Source organism: Leopardus geoffroyi, chromosome A1 (assembly GCF_018350155.1).
Source record: "Leopardus geoffroyi isolate Oge1 chromosome A1, O.geoffroyi_Oge1_pat1.0, whole genome shotgun sequence".
NCBI classification, from domain to species: Eukaryota; Metazoa; Chordata; class Mammalia; order Carnivora; family Felidae; genus Leopardus; species Leopardus geoffroyi.
Genome location: NC_059326.1, coordinates 139,757,206 through 139,774,580, shown reverse-complemented (window position 1 = coordinate 139,774,580; position 17,375 = coordinate 139,757,206). Strand labels below are relative to the sequence as shown.

Genomic DNA, 17,375 nt, shown 5'->3' with positions numbered 1-17,375 from the left:
TGGTGCGGAACACTCACCCGTTACCTCAGGATCGTGACTACAACTCCCAGGCGACTGAACGGCCCAAGGAGCAGCGTCTTTCCCAGAATGCAACAGAACGGAGACCCCACCCCTTCTCCTTTCTCCGCTCCTCCCACCTTTCTACCCGGCGTCACCCGGGAGAACCGGAGGTAGGGTGCGGGAGGGGACCTCCAGCCCTCGGCGTGATTCGTCAGACGTTGGGAGGGGGACGGGGCGGGGAGCAGGGGGGAGAATGGGAGGACGAAGGGGAGGGGAAAGGGGAGGGGAGGGTAAATAGTGGGCCAGGCAGGAAGATGGCGGCGGTAGCGGAGGTGTGAGTGGACCCGTGTCTTTGCAACTGGATTTTCTTTCCCCTTCTTTCCTTTTCCTTCTACGAGATTGGCATTGAGGGGGCTGAGTTCGGGTGGTGGCGCCGGGCGCAGCGCAGGGGTCACGGCGACGGCGGCTGCTGACGGCTGGAAGGGCAGGCTTCCTTCGCCGCTTGTCCTCCTTCCCCGGTCCGCTCGGTGTCAGGCGCGGCGGCGGCGGCGCAGCGGCCGGACTTCGTGCTTCCTCCAGCTCCCCCCGGCGCCGGAGCGGGCACTCTTCGCTTCGCCATCTCCCGACCCTTCACCCCGGCTACTGGGCGCCTCCTCCGGCGCAGCTCAGGGAGCGGGGGCCGGTCTCCCGCTCGGTTGTCGCGCCTCCATGTCGGATAACCAGAGCTGGAACTCGTCGGGCTCGGAGGAGGATCCAGAGACGGAGTCCGGGCCGCCTGTGGAGCGCTGCGGAGTCCTCAGCAAGGTGAGCAGCCCGCGCGTCCGAGGGCCTCCTGCTCAGACTTCACCTGCTGTGAGGCAAGCCGCTGAGGGGATGGGGTGGGGTTGGGCGGGAGTGGTGGACTGTCCCGGGGCGGGGGCTGCGGAATGTGCCTGGGTGCGGGGCTGAGTACTGCTGCAGGAGTGCCCGGGCCGGGGTGAGGGTGGGGGTGGGAGGGAGAAGGGGACTGTCCTGCTCTCCTGCCCTGGGGCTCGGCGGCGGTGGCCAAAGACCGGAGAAAACGCGTCCCAGCCCCGAATTCAGTTTGGGAGCGGCATGCGTATCGTGACTTGGGACTCAGAGCGGCATCTGTCCTGGCCATAGGAGCCCGGGTTGGGCAACAGCAGTGTTCGAATGCCTGGGTTTGGGAGCAGTGCAGATCGGACCTCGCAAACGAGGTTAGTTCAGAGATGGAGAGCAGGGTTGGAGGATTCGCTGAACGCGGCCGTGTAGACAGTTGCCGGAGCAACTGGATATGGTGCGGAAAACTGAGGCGGTAAACTATGCCAAGTTAGATACAGTGAGAGATCTCAGGGAAGGTGACTTTTGTACTTTTCCCCTCATCCTATTCCCCAGTTCAGAAAAGAGCTGTCGACTCGGCACGTGATAGGTACAAGAACTAGTCCAAGTAACTTGGAACAAGTCAGAATAGAGGCCAACCTTTATTTAGTCCAGGAAGAACACTGTTAATAAAATATTATTGCAGTCAAAGGGCCAGAGTAAGGAAAACACATCTTACCTTTCCTGAAAATTTTAAATACCGTCTTTCAAAATTTTAGCAAAGCATATAGTTGTAGGACTGTAAGGCCAGTTAATTAAATTCGATCAGGCCCTTTTTGAGATGTTTGATTTTTTTCTTTTGGTAATATATGGGTGTTTGCTTGTTTATTCGTTCAAAGTTTTGCCTAATAAGATGCATATTGCCTTTATTACTTCCTTCTCTCTTCCTGTTAAAGTTTTAGAAATGGCCAGTCCCTCAGCAAGCTGGTCATAAGATACAAGATCATGTGCAGCCTACTGGCTATTAAGAAACCATGCTGCTTCCAGTATACATACTTTGGCTAAGCATTTGGACATTTCTGTGGACTTGTTTCATATTAGGTTTTTCTGTTGTCTTTAGAAGGCTGGTGAGAAAGGCCTTAGGTAAGACAGGAGTCTGTCAGAACTAAGACTTGCCAAGTGTTAACTTTTATTTACATAGAAAAATCATGATGTGTGTTGATATGTGATCATTGGAATTTCAGTGAAAGGCTTTCATTAAAGTGAACCTCCCTAGGGTTTCTTTAGATTAAATGTATCTCGTAATTCAGGAATCTCTCGAACACATTGTGTAGTAGATACACATTTTCAGGTGGAATTTCAGAAGGAATTTGCTTCTCAATTCTGGTAGATTCATCACTTTTCCCATTAAATGAGAAGCAGACTTCCAAATTAGTACTCTAGTAGTGGTATTTTATAAAACAGGCTGAACTTTTGGCCTATTTGATACCACTATTTTGGGGGGGCGGGAGTAGTGACTGGTGACAAGAGTCCCCAGTACTCTGAGTATTCACTATACACAGAGCAGTATAGTACACATACCTTATGACAAAAAATGGAAGAGTATCTCTTTGATACTTAAATATGGACAAATGTATTTTTTTATCACTTCTCTGGTACGTAAATAACTTTGGTATTGCTGTATATGTAGAATTAGCAGGAATATAGTTTTTGGTATTTTTGTTAACAGCTGTGAAGGAAATTTCCCTGAAATTTAGTATATGGCTGTATAAAATGATTTCTGGAAGCTTTTTAATCAGGAGTATTTTATATTGAATACATGTTTTAAAATGTAAAGTACTTCTATATTTTGATCCGTTTGTATTCACTTGGTAATTTACACAAGAGTTAGAACTCAACAACTGTTCTTTTCCTTCAATTGAATAATGTAGGTAAGTCTCTAATTTGTATCGTTTCTTCCCTTCCAAAATTGAGTGGATTTGGAATGGACAGAGGGGATAAACTTATATTAGAAATATACCGGTCCTGGGGCGCCTGGGTGGCTCCGTCATTTGAGCGTCCGACATCTGTTCAGGTCATGATCTCATGGTTTGTGAGTTTGAGCCCCGCCTCAGGCTCTGTGCTGACAGCTCAGAGCCTGGAGCCTCTTCAAATTCTGTGTCTTTCTCTCTCTCTCTCTGCCCCTCCCCCACTTGTGCTCTCTCTCTGTCTCTCAAAAATAAATAAATAAATGTAAAAAAAAATTTTTTAAAGCAATATACCGGTCCTGGGGTGCCTGAGTGGCTCAGTCGGTTTAGTGTCTGACTTGGGCTTAGGTCATGATCTCACAGTCTGTGGGTTTTAGCCCCATGTCAGGCTCTGTGCTGACAGCTCAGAGCCTGGAGCCTGCTTCAGATTCTGTGTCACCCTCTCTCTCTGCTCTTCCCCCACTCATGCTCTGTCTCTCTGTGTCTCTCAAAAATAAATAAATATTTTAAAAAATTAAAAAAAAAAGATATATACCAGTCCAAAGTTTTATTTTGTATATGGTAATTTAAAATACATGGAAATACCTATGAAGCATATTTTCTGTAGAATCACTTCTTAAGCACATAGGTTCCAAAAATACTGGATAGACAATAATTCTAGGTGGTTATAACAATATCAGGGTGGATCATTGATGAGAAAAGATTCATGCCTTAGTGGGAATTGAGAGCAACTAAGCCTGGATAAAATAAATCTCATCTAACTTATTATGAATTCTCTCAATCCTTCAAGGTTTACCTTATCTTCTATTTCCCCACATACCAAACTGTTGGCTGAAATTCTATCCACCTTTAGAGTTTATCTCAAAAACTATTTTTAGGGGCGCCTGGGTGGCGCAGTTGGTTAAGCGTCCGACTTCAGCCAGGTCACGATCTCACGGTCCGTGAGTTCGAGCCCCGCGTCGGGCTCTGGGCTGATGGCTCAGAGCCTGGAGCCTGTTTCCGATTCTGTGTCTCCCTCTCTCTCTGCCCCTCCCCCGTTCATGCTCTGTCTCTCTCTGTCCCAAAAATAAATAAACGTTGAAAAAAAAAAAAAAAATTAAAAAAAAAAAAAAAAAAAAAAACTATTTTTACCATGAAGCCTTTCTTTATTTTGCCAACCATTTCAGATCTCCTTATCTTGGGTTCCCATAGTTATTTTATTTGTAACTTGTTCTGACTCTTACTGTAAATGATTTTTTTTTCCTCTTGAAATTGTGCTTGCTGAACTCTTGGGAACAGAAATCTTTGATTCTTCTGCTGTGTCTAGCATATTGCTTTGTCTTTGTTAGTTGGGGAAGAGTGAGGAGACGTTATGAGAAACCAAAACTCTACCTTCTAGTTGTGATAGTAGGAGCTAACATTTACTGAGTAAAGGGGCCTGAAGCTTATGTAATTTAATGGGTCCTCTATAAAAAAGTATAAAATTATGGTACACAATTGCTGGGGCCCATTCTGTCACTCTGGAAGAGGTCTGTTCTAGTGAACTGCACTGAAGCTTAAGCTTCATTAGCTCTGCATAACTCTGTCTCCAACTGAGAAGATACTTTGTGCCTGGCAGTATTCTAAGTCTATTCTTGTTTAATCTTGACAACTTTAAGAGGTAAAGTTTGACAAAGAAACAGTAAGCAATTTGACCACAGTCACACAGTTACCAGCCCTCTGAGGGGCAGTAAGTGGAATGAGGCAGCGTTAAGGTATGCCAGTCTAAATAATTTGTATTACAGACAATGGGGAGTTGTCCACATAAGTTTTGGAGCTAGAGGTTCATTGAGATTAATATGTGAGATAAGTAAGCCTATGTGCTTAATAAGTAAAATTATGTAAGTTATGAAATAAAATGCAGAAGATATTAGAGGTAAGGTTCTTAAGCCTTCCTAAGAGCCTAGTAACCTGATAATCATTGTATTAATTGAAAATAGAGAAGAAGAGCCAAATGTAAGGGTTTTATATGAAGGAAAGATGAATAGGAGTTGATGACAGGCTATAGACATTGACAAGGAACAGTATCTGTTAAAACTGTAGTAGAGGCATTCATGATTTTTTTCAGCCATTCAAATAATAGGGAAAGGAACTAAAGCACGAGAAGTTAAATAACTTGTCAAAACTCATCACACAACTAATAGAATCTATCTGATTTTGTATATTCTGTTCTGTCCACATAGTACAGGAGCACTGAGCCAGGTTTGAATATGAATCAGGCTGCACAAATACCAGTATAGCCAAGGAAATAGAAACATAAGGAGGAAAATGCACCTTATAAGAGGAGATGAATTCAATTTTACATGTAACCATCATTATTTCAACTCATTGTTTAATTTAATGGTAAGTCACAGGGAATTAGAAATAAGGAAATGGTGATTAGAGAGCTCAGATGAGAGAATGTATTAAATTGCCAACATAGATAAGCTCTTAGGGAGGGGTTGTAATGATGAACCTTAGAAGATTTAAGAGCTGAAATGTCTCAAACATACTGAGTAGGAAATAGAAAAGTAAAGATTTCTCAATGGGTAAAGAGCCTGAGCCAATGCAATATATTTTTAACAATCCATTTTGAATTAGTTTTTGGCAGATAGTTTTGGAATTAGATAGTTTTTGGAATTGTCTTTACATACATAAAACCCCCAGAGCATTAAAATATGCAAAATCAAGAATTCCCATAGAGGTTACATTTCCGCCTTTGCAAGATTATTGATTGTGATCTGTACTGTGCACCAAGACTTTAGCAACACAGAAACCATTTGTAGGTACTAGAAACTGATAATCCAAGTATGTTTTTGAAAACTAGTTTTTTAAATACACAATATAGTATTACTCTTGAATTTAAAAAGTAGATATTCAGAGAAACTTGGAAAATGAATGAACTTTTAAATATGTAGCATTGAGTTCTGTGGGGGAAACAGTAGAGTTGATACAGACTTTTAAAGATTAATGATCTTGTATTTTTACTTTGATGTGGTCATAAATATCATATATGTTCATATATTAGTAACTTACAGCCAAAGTAGAATTTGGCCATGATTAGCTTCATACATCTGTTGATTTACAAAGCTTCATGCAGTACTTGGTGTAAGAGAATGAGAGGCTACATAACCAGACTTTTCTGTTGAATGTGTTAATTATGGCAGGGACAAAACAACCCAAGTCTCATGAAGTTGGTGAGGAGGGGAGGATGAAGCACACAAATGAAGAGCAGAATTTTTAACTGAAACAGTTTTATTCCTCAAATATTAAATGGAAGAGAATACAATATTTATTTGTAATTTTGTAAAAATTACTGAAAATCATATCTAGAAAATCTCAACTTTTCACTTTCTACAATCATTTTTTTAAACATTTATTATTTTTGAGAGACAGAGCATAAGAGGGGGAGGGGTAGAGAGACACATACACACACACACACACACACACAGAATCTGAAACAAGCTTTAGGCTCTGAGCTGTCAGCACAGAATATCCTGTTTTATGAAGTGCCAGTTCGTCTTTTGGCAATTTTTTTAAAGTTTAGTTGAGAAAGAGAGCGCGTGAGTGGGGAAGGGGCAGAAAGAGGTGAGAGAGAGAGAGAGAGGTCGAGGGAGAGAGAGAGAGGGAGAGAGAGAGAGAGAGAGAATCCCAAGCAGGCTCTGCAGAGAACCCAACACGGGGCTTGAACTCACGGATCAGAGATCATGACCTGAGCTGAGGTCTGACACTTAACTGACTGAGCCACCCAGGTGCCCCATAATCATTTTGTTTATAATTAAGTTAGAGCTTTTCACATTTTGGTTTTAAATTAGATTGGTTGTTTCAGAAAGTTTGGATTTCTAAAATACTGACTTTTATATTTTGTTTTTCTTTTCCCTCGCACCCCATCCCCTTACCTCTAGTGGACAAACTACATTCATGGGTGGCAGGATCGTTGGGTAGTTTTGAAAAATAATACTCTGAGTTACTACAAATCTGAAGATGAGACAGAGTACGGCTGCAGAGGATCCATCTGTCTTAGCAAGGCTGTCATCACAGTAAGTTCCTATTCTTCATTCAACAAGTATTTATTGAGCATCAGCTATACACTAGGAACTTGTTTAGGTCCTAGGGATATATCTGTGAACAAAACAAGTAAAGATCTTTGCCTCTGTGGAGCACAAAGTCTAATACTTCTTTCCATAAGTTATTTTACAGTGTTTATTACTAGATACTATTACTTTATAAAGACGGGTACTATATATCTAGTTGTTACAGCAAGCCCTTAAACAAGGGATGCAGAAAAAAAAACATTTGAAGACTTCATATCTGATGAGATAATGACAATTACATGGTAGGTTATTGAAAAAGGTAAAGCAGAAAACTAAAAAAAATGTATCTTAACATTTTAAAATTTTAACTTAAAATATGCAAATTTATATTCATTTGCCAGCTTTTTGATGTAATGCTAACACCATCTCTTCAAATGTGAAATTGAGAGAAGTACTTGTAAATATATCCATAATGCATGATTTGCAATTTCCAGTTTTGATTTCTCTAAAGTGAGATAAATGCTTAAAGATAGTTTTGAAAGACCTAAGGATCTTCTGACTTTTTTATGTTTTCCTTAATATTTTACAGATGTCTTACCTTTGTCTAATTCAATACCTTTTTAAAGAATGACTCACCTTTATTGAGTCATTCTACTTAGTTTGCATTCAACTTAGTTTACATAGAAACAACCCTCTTTTTGCACTTGTATTCCGTAGACTTACCTAATATTAATTAAGTTATGCAAGGATCACAAGTAAACTGGCATAAACAGGTTTGGGAACAACCAACTGATTTATTAAACATAACTCAACCTGTGAGATCAGAAGTGCCTAAATATATTAAAAATAGCCTACAAGTTGAGAGTAGTCAGTATGCCATTATTTAATAAAAGTAAAAAAAAAAAAGTGTTGGCTAAAACAGGTCTGTTAAATGGAGGTCAGTTAAGGGAACTGTTGTCTTAAAATCCAGAAATGGGTATGTTAAAACTTAATGATAGATTATCCTGATACTTTCAAAGAGAATTCACATTATGATAAAATTTATATTGCTTGTAGAAATAAAAAGTATTCTTTGAATCTGTGTCGATTTCTAAATCTGACTCAGGTATGTATATGTTACACATTTAAGGGAAATCCTACAGATTTTTTCTGGGTTTTTTTTTGGTACATTCTGCCCCTCATATATGTTCAAAGTTTGAAAACAAACTTAGTTGAGTGTTGAGTGGGAAAAACCTATAGAGGAATTGTTTGTAAGTATTAAGAATGAAACTACTACTCTCCATTTTTAGGGACAATTTTAAAGAAATATTTTGAACATATAAAAGCTCAGTATTTATTTTGACTTGTATGTTGTACATTATCGTGTATTTTGAAGTTGTTTCTAGTTTTGTATTTTGGGGTTTTATTTCCCTTGAGATAGATTATTGTATATGCTAGAGGACAGAACAGTGGATAGAAACGTGTTTTACAATCTTGAAATGTCTTTCCTCCAGTCTTCCTATCCTTCCTTCTTTTGTATCTTGTCAGATGCTTATTAGTGCTACACTTTGAAAATAAGCTGTTGGTTGATGTGAAAATGGGGAGGAATGAAACTTTATCTTTATTGTTTACTAAATAGTAGTATTCCTAGAGTACTATGCTTGTTTCTGTAGAGTTAAATATGGTTTTGAGTTATGAACTATGGTAATAGTGTGTGGCTTATTGAAGGAAAAAAAATTTTAGTAAATAATTACATTGCATCTACTCAGAAAAAAAAAAAAAACCTGTTCTTTGTAGTTTTGTTGTTTTTGTTATACCTATATTTGCCTACAGATCTTTCATTGTGGTATAGGGTCAAAGAAATGGGTGGGAAAATGAAACAATTTGAAAGAGATGAGGAAGGAATCTAGTGGTGTTCACTAAGCTAAATAGTGGTAGGGAAGGTTAAAAAGATGAATGAGGCAGCAAATTCTGAGTGGTAGTCTTAGAGACCGTGAAACAAGTGGTAAGGAGAAACACAAGCATTTATATTCCTGAACTCCTTCAACTTTCAGTCTTTTCCTTGACTGTGGGTTCACAGGTTCACTGTTCCATATATATCAAAGAAGTTATAAAACAACTGAATTCTATGAGTTTCTGACAATGAAGTTTACAAATAGAACATGTACTTGAGTTAAATAACAAAAATGTAATACTAATTATCTCTGTTAAATAGGTATCCTTTGCTTTTCTTAAATATGGGCTATGATATATATCACTTCACCTCTGAAGACAAAAAATAAATGGCAGTGTTGAATTTGCTCACATGGCATCTTATAAAATAGACAGTATTCATATGTGGAGAAATCTGGACTTGAATCGTGACTTTGCTGTAACCTTAACGTACTACTTATTGGTGAACCTTCTATCTGAGCCTACCTTTTCTGATAGAACCTAATTTATTGTTAAATTCGCTCTTATTTTAGTTTAACAATTAAGTCATTCTTAATTATTTTAATCATGTTCTTTAGCTTTGTGATAATGAATTGGGTGAAATACTTTCAAGGAACAAAATATTTCCTGGGAGAATTTGTTACTTGGAAAAAATTAATGTGAAGGGATTGAAAGCAGTGGGTAAGAAGAAAAGCAATACTTTTTTCACTTTATGAAAAATGAACTATCTGTATGTAGAGTAATGATTATAGAAAGATAAAGTTGAATTTCAGAATTATAATAGTTTATTTATAATTTATTTGCTTAAGATCCAGTCTGTGCTACAAAACTAGCCATGGTAGGTGTTCAATATATGTTAATTGTATTTCTTCAATCAAAAACAATGTTTATGGAATATTTAAACTGTTCTTTATTTTTAAAGTTCTGTTTTTAAATAAAACACGCCTGATAAAAAGATGTAATCTGTGGCATGAAAAAGTGAATGTTTCTCTTTGCTCTTAGTCCTGCACTCAGGGAATAAAGTTAAATTTCTGGTGTTTTCTTCCAATAATTTGTATGCCCATACAAGCGTTTGTATGTTTATGTCCTTCATTTTTATTTACACAAGTAGTATCATACTAAATCTATTGTTCTTTACCTTATTTTCTTTTAGTATGACTTGGACGTGTTTACTACATTCTGTTGAATTGTATGGATGTACCATATCTTGTTTATATGCCTCCTCCCTTTTTTTGGACATGTAGAACATATCTGATTTTTTACTGAATGACTATTGTAGGAACAAACTTATTTTAAGATTTCTTTGTAGTTACTGTCAAATGGCTCTTTCAAAAGAGTACCACTTTTCACTCTTACCAATAATGTATGAGTGTCTCTATTTCCCCATACCCTGAAGTATTGAGGAAGTTAGGTTTTGGCAAATGTTAAAATATTTGTCAATCTACTAGATAAAAATAGTACCTTAATATTTTAAATTGCATTTTCTATTTATGAGATTGAGTACTTTGTATGTTTATAGCTCATTTATATTTCTTTTTCCTCTTCCAATCATTTATTCATCTCTTGTTCTCTTTTTTTCCTTATTGATTTATAGAAGCTCTTGATAACATGATAATTGGCCATTTATCATATTTGTTGCACATATTTTCCCCAATTTGTCATTTGTTTATTCTTACCTTGTTTTATAGTCTTCTATAGCCTTACAGAAATTATAATTTTTTACGTACTCTTACTGACCTTTCCTTTATGGCTTCTGCATTTAGTTATGTTTAGATAGGTATTTCCTACTTCAGAGACTATATACAATATAATATGTAATTATATTTTCATGTAAAATTTATATTTGAGTTTTATTCCTGTGGGAGTTATTTTAAGCCTAAAGAGTGATAGGGGAATTTAGCTTTTTTATTTTTCTTCAAATGACTATGTATTCTAATGCCATTAATTGAATAATTCACCTTTTCTCCACTGGATTGAAATGTCACCTTCACTATAAATTCCCATGTGTATTTGCAGTTGTTTCTACACTCTCTTCTGTTCACTTGATTTGTGTATTCCTTCTCTTTGTACCATGTTTAAAATTATAATATTAATAGTTTGTCAACCAACAATTCATGATCCTTTCATGAAGATAAAAGAAGTGGTTTGTTTGTATTTACTGAGATAAGATATTTTGGGAATTAGGTAGGTAGAGATATTTGGTATAACAGAAATAGTAATGTCTTTAGAATTGGTTTGCCTAGGGTCTGTAGTCCCAGGTCTCACCTTAGGTATTTGCCTTTGTGTACCTGAAACTTTGTAGAACTTCTTTAATTACCAAATGAATGAAATTCCTATTACTCTTAGAGATTGGTTATACGTAAGTTTATCCACCAATTTTATGGTTTAATATTTTCATAAGGAAAACTGAAAGATAGTGAAAATGTTTATGGTTAGATTTTTAAAAATTAAAGCCAAATAGTTCTTAGGTACATAGGGTTGGAGGAGAAGTTGAAAGATTCTGGCAGAATTAAAGAAGCCAATAGAGATGTAAAAGCAAGGGAAGGAAGTGTTCAAAATTGAAGAAAACTATAAAACTAAACAAAAAATTTTAAGTGTTAAAGAGTAATTAGATCTAAAAAGTTTTTTTAATGTTTACTTATTTATTTATTTTGAGAGAGAGAAAGAGAATATGCATGTACCAGTGGAGGAGGGGCAGAGAGAGAGGGAGAAAGAGAATCCCAAGCAGGCTCCATTCTCCACGCAGAGCCCAGTACGGGCCTCGATCTCATGACAGCAAGATTGCAACCTGAGCCAGCATCAAGAGTTGGACGCTTAACTGACTGAGCCACCCAGACTCCCCAAAAATTATAAAATAAGAAATTATGATACAGAATAATGTTCAGCAAATTAGATATCACCAAAGATGAGTAGTGCCATAAACAATCATTCATTATACAAGGAACTCCAGATTAGTGAGAAATTAAGAAGTTGGCCTTTTATCAACTGTGTAAGTTTGCTACATTGAACTGGTGGAAAGAGGAGGGTGTATGCAAGTATAAGCACGGGATAAGATATTAGTTGATAATTCTCATTCTAAGAACACTCACGTCTGAATTTCTAAAAGAAATTAGAATCTTAGATTATTAAGATAATAATAAGATATAAGATAATAATATAAGATAATAATAAGCTATTCAGTTCATTTGGAAATACTATCTTCTATCTTTAGATAACGAGTGTAACTCGTATAATGTAACTCAAATAATTCAAATGTAATAGGAAATATTTAAAATGTTTGGTAAAAGGTTTTTGTAAGAAAAATATAAAAAAGTATATCTATTGAAATGTAGGCCCCAAAATGTCAAAATAATTTGCTCAGAATTATATAATTACAGAATGTAATTTGTTTGCTAGGGTTACCCTAACAGAGTACCACCAACTGTGTGGCTTAAACAACAGATTTATTGTTTGACAGTTCTGGAGACTAGAAGTTGGATCAAGGTGTTATCAGGGTGGGTTCCTTCTGTTGCTTTTGCTTGTTTGTTGGCTATCTGGCATTCTGTTTCTTGTAGATGCAATTCTCCCATGTTTGCTTTTATGTTCACATAGTGTTCTCTCTGTGGGCTTATTCATGTCCAAATTTCCCCTTTTTATAAGGACACCAGTCATAATGAATTAGGGGCCTAATCTACTCCAGTGTGACATCATCCTAACTAATTACATCTCTGCTACCCTGTTTCTAAGTAAAGTTAATTTCTAAGGTATGCAGGCCTCAGCATACATTTCAAGCACACAATTCAATCCATAATACAAAATAATCTGAATTAAGACTGTAACACAAGTCTCCTGATTCCCATCTGGTGTTATTGTATCACATGTCATGACATAGGAAAAAATGTATATGTGATGCATTTTATTTTGTGTAAGACTTGCAGGAACATGCCTGTTAAATATTTATAAAGTAGCTCTTTAAATTTGTGACTTAGTATTAATGCCTTCTCTTAAATCTCTATAATAAATATAGTCTGTATTTTAGCCTTGAAGTTTCCATAAAGCAAGAAATATACAAAATTTTCTAGATTTCCGTGCTTAAAACAGCAAGGGGCTTGTTTTCCTAATTTTCCTGAAGGTCTTTTAAGCTTCACATACACCAGTTTTTATTTAGTATTTTTATTTACCATTATATCTTTTTATTTTTAATGTTTATTTTATTTTTGAGAGAGACAGCGCGCAAGCTGGGGAGGGGCAGAGAGAGAGAGACAGATAAAGCAGGCTCCAGGCTCCGACCTGGCAGAACAGAGCTTGACATGGGGCTTGAACTCACAAACTGTGAGATCATGACCTGAGCCAAAGTCAGACGCTTAGCCAACTGAGCCACCCAGGTGCCTATTTAGCATTATATCTTAATTTCCAAAATGCTTAACATACCATTCATGGTCTCTGAAGTCACACCAGGGTTTACATTTGGCTCTTCTTACCACCAAAGTTACCTTTGGGTAGGCTACTGAATTGCTCTGAGTTTGACCTTCCTTACCTGATTAAAGATGAAGGGGGATAAGATCTAACTATGGGATGATTATGTGTATTAAACAAAATAACATAAAGGTGCTTGTCCAGTCTTGGCATAAAGAAGGCACCCAGATTTCTTTAAGTTTAGTTTGTGAGATACTTATATTTAAAAGAAAGTCTGCAGTTAAAAAAAAAAAAAAAAAGGAAAAGGAGAATCTGGCAAAGCCTTTATTAAGGGAGAAAAAGATGCAGGTGACTTATTTGAGTCAAGATATTTGAGTCAAGATGCAGGTGACTTATTTGAGACTTATTTCAAACATATCTTGAAATATGTTGAAATATCTTGAAATATCTTGAAATAGGACAATATGTTGTCCTATTTCAACATATTCTCATGCATTTCCTATGACCACTTTTCTTCCACCTACTGGCTCTTTCTTTCTCTGTCTCTTCCTTTCTGTCTTTCTATAATACATATATATAAACACGTTAAGTTTTTATATGCTTTCTGCATGTTCCTGACAGACTTTTTTCCCCTTGTTCTATTGATTATTGTTTTTTTAAGTCTTGTCATGCCTTCTTAAAACTCAGATTTATTGAGGTATAATTTGCATCCAGTAAAATTCACCCCTTTTACGTATACAGTTATAGCTTTCATCAATGTATACAGTCATGTAATCACTATTACAATCAGGATATAGACAGTTTCCATCACCTCAGAAAGTTCTCTCCTACCCCTTTGTAGTCCATAGACTCCCCATCCCCACCCTCTGGAAATCACTGCTCTTGTAGTTTGGCCTTTCCCGGAGTATTATATAAATGGGATCATACAGTAAGTATAAAGCTTTTGGTGTTTGTTTTTTTTACCATAATGCTATTGAGAGTCATCCATGCTGTTGCATGTATCCCTAACTTGTTCCTTTGTATTATTGAGTACTATTCCACTATGTAGATGCACACAGTTAATTATCCATTCACCACTGAGGGATATGTGTTTGTATCCAGATTTGGACTGCTATAAGCAGGCTGCTGTAAATATTCACTATTCACTATGCAGCTGTTTGTGTAAATATTTGCTTTTATTTCTCTTGGGTAGAAAACTGAGAATGGGATTGCTGGGTCATATGGTTAAGTGTATGTTTAACTCTAAAAGAAACTGCCAAACTGTTTTTCAAAGTGGCAGTACCATTTTATATTCCTACCCAGAATGCATGTGAATTCCAGTTGCTGAACATTTTTGTTGGCACTTATTTTTTACTTTTTGTTTTTTTATTTTAACCATTCTAGTAGCTATGTAGTGATACCTCATTGTGGTTTCAACTTGCATTTTCATAATAACTGATGTTTTACATCTTTTCATCTGCTTGTTACTTGTATCTCTTTGGTGATATGTACGTTCAGTCTTTTGTTTCTGTTTGTCTCCTTTTCAATTACTTGTTTGTTTATTTAGAGAGGGAGAGAGAGAATGAGTGGGGGAGGGGCAGAAAGAAAGGGAGAGAGAGAGAATCCCAAGCAGGCTCCACACTATCAGTGCAGACCCCCCACGTGGGACTCAAACTCATGAACCATGAAATCATGACCTGAGCTGAAATCAAGAGTGAGACAATTAACTGACTGAACCACCCAGGTGCCCTCTGTTTGTCTTCTTAATATTAAGTTTTGAAAGTTCTTTAAGTTTACCAGATACCATAACTTTTATCAGACATAGGGTTTTTTTTTCAGACATGTATTTGGCAAATATCTTCTCCTAGCCTAACAGACTGATTTTTGTCACTATCATCAGAAAATAAATCACATTTAAAATATATTTAAATGTAGGACGCCTGGGTGGCTCAGTCACTTCAGCATCCAATTATTATATATTTTTTTGATGTTTATTGTTTACTTTTTAGAGAGAGAGGCAGAATGCGACCAGGAAATGGGCAAAGAGAGAGGGAGACACAGAATCTGAAATAGGTTCCAGGCTCTGAGCTGTCAGCACAGAACCCAATGTGGGGCTCAAACTCATAAACCACGAGATTGTGACCTGAGCCAAAATCATGTGCTTAACTGAGTGAGCCACCCAGGTGCCCCAAGCGTCCAGCTCTTGATTTCATCTCAGGTCACGATCCCAGGATCGTGGGATTGAGCCCCACATTGAGCTCTGTGCTGAGTGTAGAGCCTGCTCAAGATTGTCTCTGTCTCCCTCTGCCCTTCTCCCCTGCTCTCCCTCTTGCTCTATTTCTAAAATAATCATATTTGAATGTATATTTTGCTGACTTTTTTTTTTAATGTTTATTTATATTTGAGAGAGAGAGACTGAGAGTGAACAGGAGAGGGGCAGAGAAAGAGGGAGACACAGAACTCGAATGGGTTCCAGGCTTTGCACCGTCAGCACAGAGCCTGGTACAGGACTCAAACTCACAAACCATGAGATCATGACCTGAGCCGAAGTCGGACACTTAACCAACTGAGCCACCCAGGCGCCCCTATTTTGCTGACTTTTTGCTCTGATTTCTTAGGAGCCCTTGAAGGCTATCTATTTCCCAGTATAATTTACAAAGATGCTGGCCCTATTATTAGATATTAAATACATTATTTGTACAGAGATGATATTTCTCTTTTTTTTTTTTAATTTTTATTTTTTAGTTTGGGTGTACAGGGGCGCACTGTTGCTTAATTAAATCGAGAAAGCTTTAGGGGCGCCTGGGTGGCTCAGTCGGTTGAGCGTCCGACTTCAGCTCAGGTCACGATCTCACGGTTCGTGAGTTTGAGCCCCGCGTCGGGCTCTGGGCTGATGGCTCAGAGTCTGGAGCCTGCTTCTGATTCTGTGTCTCCCTCTCTCTCTGCCCCTCCCCCATTCATGCTCTGTCTCTCTCTGTCTCAAAAATAAATAAACATTAAAAAAAAAATTTTTTTTTTTAAAAATTGAGAAAGCTTTAGTTTTCAAATTACCTGCTTACACCTCATCATGTAGTGAATTCACTGGTACTGCCGTCGAGCTGCTTTTTTGGAGTGAGTACTGTGCAGGCTTCACTTTTGTTGTTTCTTCACTGAAGGAAGAAGACCATGGCTGATAAAGAATGAGATGTTCTCTTGGTCACCACATTATAGAATATATATTATCCAAAAATTACTTTTTTTAAAAAGATACTTAATCACTTAAAAAAGAAAAAGTCACTTACAAATTGATTGTAAGGAACCAAGAGACCCAAGAGGCTGTGATGAGTTGAAGCTCGTCCAGAAATTAAGGTGGTCTCTGAAATGATAATGTATTGAGAGCAAGGGACAGGGTTGGGTAATGATTTCTGAAACTTACACATAAACCCAGTTTCAAGAAGTGAAGTTTTCTCCTGTTATGAAAGATGTCAAGGAGTTGCATTTGGCTTTTTAAAAATTAGGAAATTCAGGGCCTCCTGGGTGGCTCAGTTGGTTGGGTGTCCAACTTCGGCTTAGGTCATGATCTCACGGTTCGTGAGTTCGAGCCCCGCGTCGGGCTCTGTGCTGATGGCTCAGAGCCTGGAGCCTGCTTTGGATTCTGTGTCTCCCTCTCTCTCTGCCCCTCCTCTGCTCATGCTGTGTCTCTCTCTGTCTCAAAAATAAATAAAACATTAAAAATAAGGAAATTCATCACCTCCACTTTATCTCCTTGCCCATAGTAAATGAATTAAAAAATCTTTAACCTGAAAAGGGAGAACAGGAGAGGAGACAATAGAAGAGAGCATTTTAGAAGCTGAAAAACTGATGGACTGCACAGTAAATTAGTAGATCCTAGAAATCCAAATCCTAAGTTATCATTTGAAAAAGCTAGGAACTAGATTTACATCACAATAATGTAATACTTTAGCAGTACCAGATACCTCTTGAAACAAGAATTCGGAGGTGGAATTTGATAAAAAAAAAAAAAAAAAAAAAATACAGAGGATACATTGATTATCAGTTTAAGAAACACTAGTATCCCCAGATTTTTCTCTCCCAACTGTGCAGTTGGGTGATTGACTTATCCCTGTACCAACCTGACAAAGAGGAGAGGTTTATTCTACAGAGAGAAAAAAATAGTGCTCTCTAGGCTGAAGAGTGGGGAAATAGGCAATAGAAACTATTGAAATCAAGGAATGATACTAAATAGAGGTGATTAAGGGAAATGTGCAAAGTGGGTGCTGAGACCTTAACTTTA

General features: G+C 37.7%; 2 protein-coding genes across 9 annotated transcripts in view; one reads left to right on the top strand and one right to left on the bottom strand.

The window, feature by feature from the left end:
- The window catches only part of POLK (DNA polymerase kappa), a 73,662-nt gene extending 73,506 nt beyond the window's left edge, over positions 1 to 156 (bottom strand). The window contains exon 1 of one of the 7 annotated variants that reach the window (XM_045495841.1): positions 18 to 156. The gene's annotated coding sequence lies outside the window, so the exon portion shown is untranslated. The remainder of the gene's footprint in view (positions 1 to 17) is intronic. The other 6 variants (XM_045495850.1, XM_045495830.1, XM_045495821.1 and 3 more) reach the window with 6 other exon arrangements.
- Positions 88 to 17,375, top strand: part of CERT1 (ceramide transporter 1) — a 105,116-nt gene continuing 87,828 nt past the window's right edge. Inside the window, exons 1-3 of one of the 2 annotated variants that reach the window (XM_045495887.1) lie at positions 88 to 170; positions 411 to 804; positions 6,689 to 6,823. In XM_045495887.1, coding sequence (XP_045351843.1) covers positions 88 to 170; positions 411 to 804; positions 6,689 to 6,823 — 612 coding nt within the window. Of the gene's footprint in view, positions 805 to 6,688; positions 6,824 to 17,375 lie in introns of both variants that reach the window. The other variant, XM_045495877.1, reaches the window with a different exon arrangement.